The 10,669-nt window shown below is 35.7% G+C and overlaps 1 protein-coding gene across 1 annotated transcript in view; it reads left to right on the forward strand.

Moving 5' to 3' along the window:
• The first annotated feature begins 284 nt into the window (after positions 1-284).
• The window catches only part of TMEM161B (transmembrane protein 161B), a 34,472-nt gene continuing 24,087 nt past the window's right edge, over positions 285-10,669 (forward strand). The window contains exons 1-3 of the mRNA XM_005430255.2: positions 285-395; positions 5,152-5,232; positions 9,618-9,715. Coding sequence (XP_005430312.1) covers positions 322-395; positions 5,152-5,232; positions 9,618-9,715 — 253 coding nt within the window. The 5' untranslated portion in view covers positions 285-321. The remainder of the gene's footprint in view (positions 396-5,151; positions 5,233-9,617; positions 9,716-10,669) is intronic.

The following is a 10,669-nucleotide window of genomic DNA, read 5'->3' on the forward strand; positions in this document are numbered from 1 at the left end:
TACATAATGAGGCCAGCGTTATGAGGGGGAGGATCTTAGACCTCTTCAAGGAGATTAGCTGTGGCGACCTGAGAATGCCTTTTCCCTTTGATGAAGTTTGTAAGTTATTGTAGCAAATTTCAGAGAATTTTTTTTAACAGCTTTAGCATTCTGCCCCCTCACTCCCCCCATTCCTCCCCAGTGTTATCATGCCTGTTATCAGACTGTTACTAAGTTTTTTTTTTTTTTTAAAGATACTTCAACACCTTTCTGAAGCACTTACTGACTTGTTATTAACTTACTTCTCTACAGGGTGTGATAGGTGTACAGTTGGTGGTTACCATGGTAATGGCTAGTGTCATACAGAAGATCATACCTCACTATTCTCTTGCTCGTTGGCTTCTCTGTAGTGGCAGGTAAGATAAGTGTGAATATGGTAATTACGCATCAGGGTAGTAAAAGTAAAACATAATGATCTTGTTTGGGTTTTTTTAAGTAATTGACTTTTATTACATTTATTACCATAGCATTGTTACACCTGATTTGTGGGCTCAAGGCAAAATGATGGTGTTGCTGTAAAAGAACATACTTGTTTGTTGCTATTAATTTGTATCAGTCACAAAGTTAATTGTTGTTCAGCTCCTATATTAAAGGTACAAGGTACATCCTTTAATATTAAAAAAGCTAAATTCAATACAATATACTGAAGAATAAAAGGATTTTCTTTTCCTCTGCACTGTCTCTGTGTTATTGATAATCTACCTCCTGATTAGCCTTGCATATGAAGAGTGCTTAGGTATTTATTAAAAATTGTATTCCTTTTTAATATGTCAAAGGACAGGATTAATATAAATTTCAGTACACTACTTCCTTGTAGCAATAGATCAAACAGACATAATGAGTTGCAAGGGGAGCATTCCCTGTGTCACTGTATCCATAATAACAATTTAAAACAGCAGCTGTTTTGAATATGAACCACTATGTTAAATATTAAAAGGAATCATAGGTACTGTGTCTTTTCATTTGGTAAGAGGAACACTTTGTATGATTAGCAGGTAGTGTGCTGTCTGTTGTAACTGTTAAAATTTTGAGAATATCAGATCCTTACTGCCTACTTTCTGAAGGAGTATCCTTGAATAATAATGTACTCCGTAGGAGTATTAACAAGTCTTTGCATTGTGTTTTTTCTCTGCATCTCAAATTATCAACTTGTTCCTTTTTAATATTCCAGATTTCATCACCCATCAAGTTGCTAATGAAAAGTGACTGTAAATGTTGTTTAAATGTATGTTAGATATAACAGAAAATAGTAATTGTCAGGTGGATAACACAAACAGGAATCATACTCTTAATTGTTATGTGAAGTTTCACTGTTAACCATATTGGCAGGGTATTGATCACCTTTCTTGTGCTCTAAAAAGAACATGACACTAATCAATATGAAACTGGCTACCATTTGTTTTTAAGGTGTGTCACTGCGAGAGTCTTTTTTATCAGCAGTTATCCAAATTGCATATGATACCTTTTATGTCTAAGATTGATGTAAACTTTTATTTGAAAATTTAAATATCTAATTGCTCTTGCAAAATAATTTGTCAGTATTATGCCCATGTTCTTAATTTTTGTGAAGTTTTCACTTACGGTATCCTTGTTTTAAGGCATGCCATGTGCCAGTGATAGGGAGAAGTTTGCTGTTCGAGTATTTTTCAAATCCATTTCTGCATTTATCTTCACACATCTGCAGATTTATAAATACTTCAAGCAGGATTTCAGCACTTGTGCTTCGTTAATTCTGCTCTTACTGAAGTCAATGGGAATTTTATTATTGCCTTCCATGTTAGTAGCTGGTTGTTGCTTTTCAGTTTTCTTTTATGTATCTCATAGCTATTTTAGTGTATTGCAATTTCAGGCGCTCTGAATAATTCCCTGAATACAGGAATTGTATAAAGAGTCAGAAATAATCCTGTGGTCTAGAAATAAGAATAAGTCAGAAGATTCACTGCAACAAGAATCTGAATTTTAATGGTAGAAAGAAAAGCAGTTATTTTCTTAGTTAACTTGATAACTAAGGTTATCTTTTATCTTTAACCCATTTCTCCATAGTCTTTTTGCCAGTGATATTTGACAGATCTGTGTGGGTGGGGTGGGTTTTATAGAGGATTTTACACACATAAGTGTGCAGGTACAGGCACACTGCTAAAGCAGTCCATCTGTCTAAGGAAAAATTACCACATGCTCCTCTTTACCTTTGTTAGTAAACTTCAACTAATCTTTGGTATCCAACAGTGGTTTTTAAATGACTTTGTTTGAATGTCCTGCTTCCAAAGGATTAGGAGGCAAGATAGATCTGAAATGTCTCTAGATAGTCCTTGCTAAATGGGAGGGAGGATAAACATGTTATCAGGCAAGACAGAAACTTTAAATGACTAGTTTGTTTAAAGATGATTGTTGTCGCAGACATCTTGTTATGAAAAATCCTTTCTTTAGGATTTTTCCTTCTGAGAAGCGGAGACCTCGGAAACAGTGTAAACAATGGTTATCTGCTGTTGTGGAATGCAACAGGTGGATCCATGATTGGTCTCCTGTGGATGTTTTGATTCAGTGACCAGTCACGGTAGAGTGGGCTCTCGCTCTTGGTCCGAGCCAGCTGCTTTAGTTATCATTCTTTTCTATTCTATTCTTAGCTTAGCCTTCTGAGGAAACCTTTCCTTCTATTCTTTTTAGTATAGCTATAATGTAATATATATATCATAAAATAATAAATCAAGCCTTCTGAACATGGAGTCAACATTCTCGTCTCTTGCCTCATTCAAGAACCCTTGTGACCACTGTCACAGTTTGTGTTTATGGGAAGTTTGTTAAAAGGAAACAAAGACTTCTCAAAATCTAAAAGAATTGTTAGGATAGACAGATTTAAGGTAGTTACTTATTAATGGAATAAATAGCTATCATTGACTCTTGAAGAGCAATTTACATAAATTTGTTAAGAAATATGAACTTTTTCAATCAGTGCTATTTTCAGAACTTGAATGCAATTAAATAGATTCATTGAAATATTTGACAGCCTAAATATCTGCATAGGCCTTGCATCATTTTTAACTAATAAAACATTCTCTACCAAAACATTGCTTTCTAAGTCACTCAGGTATTTCAGCTACTATGTTTTCAGGCCATGTCAGGATAGAGGAAAAAATTGATATTTTGTTATAGATTCGTTAATGACCTTTATTCAAATTAACTAGGGCATGTCTGTGTGTCTGTTGCTATTCAGACTGACTTGGATATGTCAAAGCCACAAGGTAATCAGTTGTGGGATTTCAGTTTTAAGCATATGTAAGCTAAAACAGATGTAAACTACTTTTTATTATCTCTGTCTTTGTGAAAATGTTTGTTCAAGTCTTTTGGTTTTGAGATTTTAAATGCAAGATGTGTAGGGTTTATCAACTGAAAAATACCAAAACTCTTTATCATATTAGTTCTAATTAGCTATCACTTGCAATGTCATTTTGTAGTATAATTAGGGGCAAATTGTGGTATAATTTGTGGTTTGATTTATGTTAGCATGCTACACAGAACAATAATTTTGTCTGTTCTGCTGCATTTGGTACCAATTCTCTCTCTGTGCAGGAAAGATTTTGAAAAGTTTCTTTGCACGTAGGTGGCTTTCATCATTAGATCCCGAGTACAGATCAGGGTGATGTGGTAAATGACAAAACAGGAGAATATATCTCTGCTTTTTCACAGTTGCTTTGGGTCATGTGTAGGACAGAAGTTAACATCTCCAGAGTAGTTTGACTTGGATGAAAAGGTTGTTTCTCTGATTTATTTGTGTCTCAGTCTTAAAGTCTCTTTTGCAGCAAAGTTTGCAAATCACAGATCCCTCAACTGTACTATACATAATAAAAATAAATTAATGAAGTAACTTTTACTTATACAAAATTGAGTTCATTTTTTTCCCCATCCAAAACTGTGTTCATGCAAAATTTGTTATATTTGCCATTTTCAGTTTTGGAACTGGCAGTGAATTCCTTCAATGGAAATTTGCAGTGTGCAGTGGTTTGACGGTCTGTTGGCTGGTATTAGCGTTCTCTTCTCTTGAAGAGTTCCTAAGATGAAGGAAGCCTTTCTAAAATGGAGCCAGGAATTAAGTGTTATTAAATGGCTTGAGATTGTTTGAGTTTTGATGCCTTCCAAATTTGCCTCTGCTAACTTTTTGAAATTGCAGCTGACATCATCTCTAATTCACCAGTATGGATTTAAATGGTCCTACTTCGTGAAGTTTTCTATATGTGAGGTGGTGGTTGAGGGTTGCTTTATCATGTATTGACCTGTGTCATCATGTGTGACAATTAGTGGCCTTCTACTTCCACACACATTTCTGATGTCTGTCCTTGTAATACTTGGTCTCCTTTACTGCAGCATTTCAGAGTGGAGATCATAGTGATATGTGGAGATCATAGTGACTTTCCGCATCAGGACAGAATGTGGAAAAGGCTTGTTTCAGCTACTAAGATTTTTGCCATACTTGGAAATTTAGGTAAAATATACCATCTTAGACACTTAACCATCTCTTTTTGTCCTCTTCAAAATTTCCGTGCCATTTCTTGCCTTTTAAATGAATGAGCAATTAATGGTGCATTGATCTACGAAAGTGAAAAGACTCGTAGGTCAACTATGTGTAAATTAGTGATTTTTTTAATAGCACTTTTTCTAGTAGAAGATTATTAGATATTTCAGATTCTGGGAAATTACTGGGTTTGGTGGGGGTATAATATACTTTATTAAGTTGTTTAGAATATGGTTCTAATGAGTAATTGTAGTGGTATAATTATTCTGGTGAACTTTCCCACCTTGTATGACTGTGTTTGCTGTATTTGATGATATCTTTAAAAGTTGGTGTTCAGAGACCTGAAGGGCTTTCATGTGAATGACAAAGTGGCAAAGCTTTCTAGTTATGTATAAATACCTCATTTGCTGTAGAGAACTGAACTCTAGCTGTTGTTCGGTTCAGGCAGGGTTGGTACTGACACACAAAGGTGTCTTGCTTAGAAGTGACAAATTACAGGTGTCTTAGTAAGTATATAAATCTGTGTTGTTATACAGTTTTTTGAAAACCATGCTCCAAATTGCTAATAATGATATTGTTTTACTTGAGGTTTTCTTTTTTTTTAGCTTACAGTGGTATCAACATCCCACTGAAGAAGAACTGCGGATTCTTGCAGGGAAGCAAAGAGGGAAAAGTAAAAAAGATAGGTAAATACTCTTTTTAAGCTTGTCTTCCTCCACCTTGGGGTTTTTTTTCAGCATTATATGGTTCATCTAGTAACTTTACCAGCCTACTTTTGTCTTAGCATGACTTAAAAACTGCTAGTTGCATATGACTGCCCTGCTTGCATTAATTGTCACAGTTCTTTATCAAAATATGTTTTATCAGTTTAATGGAGTTGGACATTCCCAAATTGTGCAGAATTGGTTAATTTCTGTCCACAAAACGATCTGTGAAATGCTAATTCAATGGCAAGTTTTTTTAGTGAGTGTATGCATTTAGATGGAAACTGTGGAAACAAATATTAGGATTGTAGCTTTTCATCTTGAAGTGAGAGAAGAAAGATTTGAGTATATTAGTTTCGCATAGGATTACTGTAAGCCACTGCTCTTAACACAGCTGTGAAAAAGGCAAATGGGCTCCTAGGATATATTACATTAAATGTTTCTAGTGAAGAGAGAGGGAAATATTAAGCCTCTTGGACAAGACACCAACGTGGAACTTTATCTGGATTACTGTGTACAGTTCCAATCACTTGTGTTCAAGAAAAATAAAATTTGTATGTGAACAGGAAAAGAGAGCTGCTGGGATCATCCAGGAAACAAAGTCTGTCTTACTCAAGGGGGCTAAAAGAGCTGGGCTTTCTGAATCTATCAAAAGACAACTGAGGGGATGGAATAGCTGTCTATCAGCTTAAGCTGGAAATAGATTTCTGGTATTCAGACATGAAGTTCTAAACAGCTGTACTGAAAGTACAGCTGCATCAAGAACTGAGACATCTTGAGGTGGTGGAGCTGTCCATGTTGATGAAATATGTGTAAATTGGCTTTGTTTAGAACCAGACAATCCACTGTGGGGGTTTTTTTGGCAACACAGGAGGTTTTTTCCTAGCTCTGGTTCTTCTATCCCAATATGAACTCCATTATAAATCTTAAGATTTGAATTAATCTCTCTACTGCTCATGTAATGTTAATTGTAATTTAATTTTTCTTCCTGTTTCCTAGCTCTTAAGCAGCATGGTTAGCAATTGTATTTGCCTCTTTTAGGTTGGAAAAGACCTCTGAGATCAACCTTTGATCACATGTCAATTGCAGCCCTGAGGGCCACATCCAGTCATTTGTTGAAAACTTCTAGGCATGATGACTTCACCACATACTGCCCAAGAAGGGCAGCCCATTCCAATTCCACGACAAAATTCCTCTTGAGGTCTATCCTGAACCTCCTCTGGCACAGCTTGAAGCTAGGTCCTCTTATCCTGTTACTAGTTAACCTCGAGAAGAGACCATCCCACACGGAGCTATTGCCTTCCCTCAGGCAGTTGTAGAGAACAAAAAGGTTCCCTGTGAGCCTCCTTTTCTCCAGGCTGAGAGCTCCCAGCTCCTTCAGCTTCTCCTCATCTAACTTGTACTCCAGACCCTTCCCCAGTTCCATGTCCCTGGACTTGCTCGAGCACCTCAATGTCTTTCTGGTTGTGAAGGGCCCAAAACTGAACACAGGATTCTAGATATGACCGCAGCAGTGCTGACTAGAGAATACAGTCACTGCCCTGGTCCTGCTGCCCACATTATGTCTGACACAGGCCATGATGTGCTTGTCTTCTTGGCCCTCTAGGCCCATGCTGGCTTATGTTCAGTCACTGTTAACCAGCAGCCCCAGATCCTCTTCCGCTGGGCAATTCTCAGTGGCTCTGCCCCATCCTGTAGCACTGCATAGGGTTGTTGTGACTCAGGTATAGGACCCAGTACTTGGACTTGTTGAACCTCATGTCATTTGTGTCAGCTCAATCCAGCCTGTCCAGATCTCTCCCAAGAGCCTTCCTGCCCTTCAGGAGATCAACATTCCTATCCAACTTAGTGTTTGGAAATTTACTGAGGGTGCCCTCCATCCCCTTGTCCAGATGATCTCTAAAGATCTTGAACAGGATGGGGCCCAGTACTGAGCCTTATGGAAGGCTGTGAGTGACCAGCTGCCAACTTGATGCAGCATCATTCACCGTCATTCTCTGGGTTAAGTTGTTCCTTGTAAAGTAGTAATTTTTTTTTTACAACATCCCTTAAAATTAAGAATGTCTTTTTATCTTAACAGTTTTCTGTGACAAAAATGAGGCAAAATAATTGTGAATAAGAACATAATTTATAATTATCCATGTAACCAGTGATATTTATTCATATGTGAAATAACTTTAATTATGTAATTATAAGTTTAGGTCCACCTGTAGGAGCCTTAAACTGAAAAACACAATTGTACTGCCACATAATAATTGTGCCTTTGCTCTTATTGCCTTTCCTCAGCTTTGCTAGTCTTTTGCAATAGTAGTAGTAGGTGGTTGTACCAGGGTGAATGTTAATCAAAGGGGAATATAAAACTTCAAAGAAACTAAAGCAGTAATGTGGAGGCTTAAATGATGTTTTGTTTGCTTTACTTGTTTAACTGCTGAATGAATAATAATTTATTTTTTAATCAATAAGTGTACCTCTGTGTCCTTGAAAGAAGTGACTCTGGTTTGTGAAGAACCATAGTTAAGTGGGAATTGTTCCTGTTGAGTTGGTTTGGATTTACTGATTTAGGGTGCACAAAATGGATTGTACATCTTCTGAGTCATCCCAACAAGGAGATGTGAAACAGATAGTGTGAGAGAAATAAAGATGCATCTGTTTTATACTCCCCATGATAAAGAATACTTTGGAGAATAAAGAATCTGCTTTGTCAAGACACTAGTCTTGCAAAGTATATCACCAGCTCCTTAAATACACTCTCAGTCTGAACTAATTTAAAGAGAAATGGTAAAAGGAGATACAAGGAGCTTGCTTGAAAATTTGCCTTAGAAACAGCTGTAGTGTGAAATTTTAGTTAATTTTATTCAGTGCATATTACCCTTTAGTGTATTATACTGTAGGCTTTAAGAGCACAAGAATATTAGGTGGGTTTTCTGCTTCTGAATTGTTTGTATTATACAAAATTGTTAGGCTTATGAAAAAGTCCATAGCTACTGTGAATTACTTTGAACTAAAGTATTCAGTGGTCCTAGGTATATTCTGTCTGTGCCTCTTGGATTGTGGGGCCCTGGGATAATTAAATTGTAGGAACACAGAGTCTTGTTGATCTCAAATGGCTTCAGTGGTAAAAATGCTCATCTCACTCAAGATGATAGTACTCCTGGATACAGGTAGTAGGAAAAAAATCAGGAGTACAGCTGCAGGCATGGAAGTACACAGGAGCTTGCAGGTAGTCTAGTCCTTGGGCAGTGTTTGGGACTTCTTCTGTAGATTTGCACGACTGATTTTTTGGGTAGTAGTTTAGATTCCTCTCTATAGTTTGTCCATTAAAATTCTTGTGCTTCAGGTTATGCTAAGCATAAATATAACTGAAAAATTTTATTAATGTTTTCTGCTTCTATTTTCCTCTCACATATGAGCTGAAATGAAAGCATTCCTGAAAACTAAGTTCATGATTGATTTGATTTCTTTTTAATGCTTATATTGCAATAATTTGTTTTCCTATGGAAAATCCACCTCTCATTTTCTAATTTCAGAGGTGTATTGTAAAATGTGGCAGTTTATTGTTTTTTTTCTAGCCTTTTAGAGGTCTTAGGTTTTAGGTATGGTTTTTTAATGTAGCAAAACATCTTCTGATCTCCTTTTTTTTTTAAATAGTGTGAGAAGGAAGTTTTACATTAGTTACTAATGCTGGTCTACCAGATTAAATTCTTTAACTTTGTTAATCTTCTTTTAAGAGTGTGCTGGGTTTTTAATTTAAAGTCTTCTAGTATGACTTAATTTCAGGGAAGTGAAAATCATGATATTGGTATAGTTCGAGAGCTCCAGATGAAAAGCACCTTTTGGTCTAAATACACATCCTTTTAGATTAGAAAGATATCTTAAATTTCCTTCGCTTGATGGCTAGTAGGTTGGACCTTTCAAAGATCTAGGTTAGTTCAGGTCATGTGATGTACCTGGTTGTTGTGACAAGAAAGACTGATGCAAGTTTTTTTTTTCTTTTTTTTGACTTGGTGTTACCACTGTAGTGGTGGTGTAGTTCTGAATAGATAAAATCAGTGGGCTGAAATAAATACTGTCTCCTGGACCTTGATCCAATACATGCTCAGATTGAAGCAGCTGGAAGCCATTTAAATCCATACCACGATACTATGTCAGAGTCTGTCAAGTTATAGCTGGGAGCCATTGACATATCTGGTTGTTTTCCAAGATTTTAACTTGAAGTTCTACTTTTATTTAAAAAGATTAAAATACTTGTATTTGGAAAAAAAAAAGCATTCTGCATTTGTCTAAAATTTGGAATGTCATTCTATATTGAAAAGCTTTATTTTGTCATACCCATGCTTGTACTATCTATTTATTTCTTTCTTTTACAGAAAATATAATGGTCATATTGAAAACAAACCCTTAACCATTCCAAAAGATATTGATCTTCATCTGGAAACAAAATCTGTAACAGAAAGGGACACTATTGGTAAGAGTATGCAACAATAATACATTATTTCGAATATATCCTGATTCTTTCTATCAAGTGTTTATTTGTAATTAATGCTGAAATGTCTTTTTTGTAGAATGTGAATGAATAGAATGCAAAACTGGTCATAAATGAGAAAGCAAGTAGTTGGGCTGAGTCTCCTTTATTCTATGAGTGACGGTTAATAGCAGTGTTGTGGAAAAGGATGAGAAGATGAAAGCCAACATAAAGCACAACTTTATCAGTTATAGCAATATGAGACAGCACTTAAACAATCACTTAATTGTCTATTCAAAATAGAGTTTTTAACTTTGTACAAGAAAGTAACAATTGGCAGATGTCAAGTCATACTTTCTGCTCATCTAACGTAGGGTATGTGCTGTAGTATTGGAAACTAAGCCCTTTCAGCCATATATCTCAAGCATTCAGATAAAATGCTTAAAAACAGCAAGCGACAGTACAGAAATATGCAACATTAAGTGTTTTGAAGGAAGTGGAAAGTATGACTATTATTTTTAGATGGTAATTTTTGATTATTAAATCATAATCAGTCATTCTGTACAGAAAGGTCATATATGAATATGTATGTGATACATATTTCTACCTACTTTTTTATATTTATATGTACTCTGGATAAATATAGAAAGAAAGGATGTATATTCTCAGCTTAAATTGTGGGAGACAGAATGTGTGTAATATAAATGAAGTTTTTGAAGTAAATAAACAAAACATTCACAAGTTTCAATTAGTGTTACTTACCTGAAATTATGTCATGTAATTGTCAACCGAATGATACAAGATAGGGTTTGACTGTGTTTGAAAAATAATATATACAATTTGTTTGTAAATCTAACCAGATTGTTAATTCCAAATAACAAGTGTAGGACTTGGAAATACTTAAGCTTGCCCAGTTTCATATCTTTGCCAACACGTAGCCTGTAGTCAAGTAAAACG

The sequence above is a fragment of the Geospiza fortis genome, unplaced genomic scaffold, assembly GCF_000277835.1.
Source record: "Geospiza fortis unplaced genomic scaffold, GeoFor_1.0 scaffold339, whole genome shotgun sequence".
In the NCBI taxonomy this organism is placed as follows: Eukaryota; Metazoa; Chordata; class Aves; order Passeriformes; family Thraupidae; genus Geospiza; species Geospiza fortis.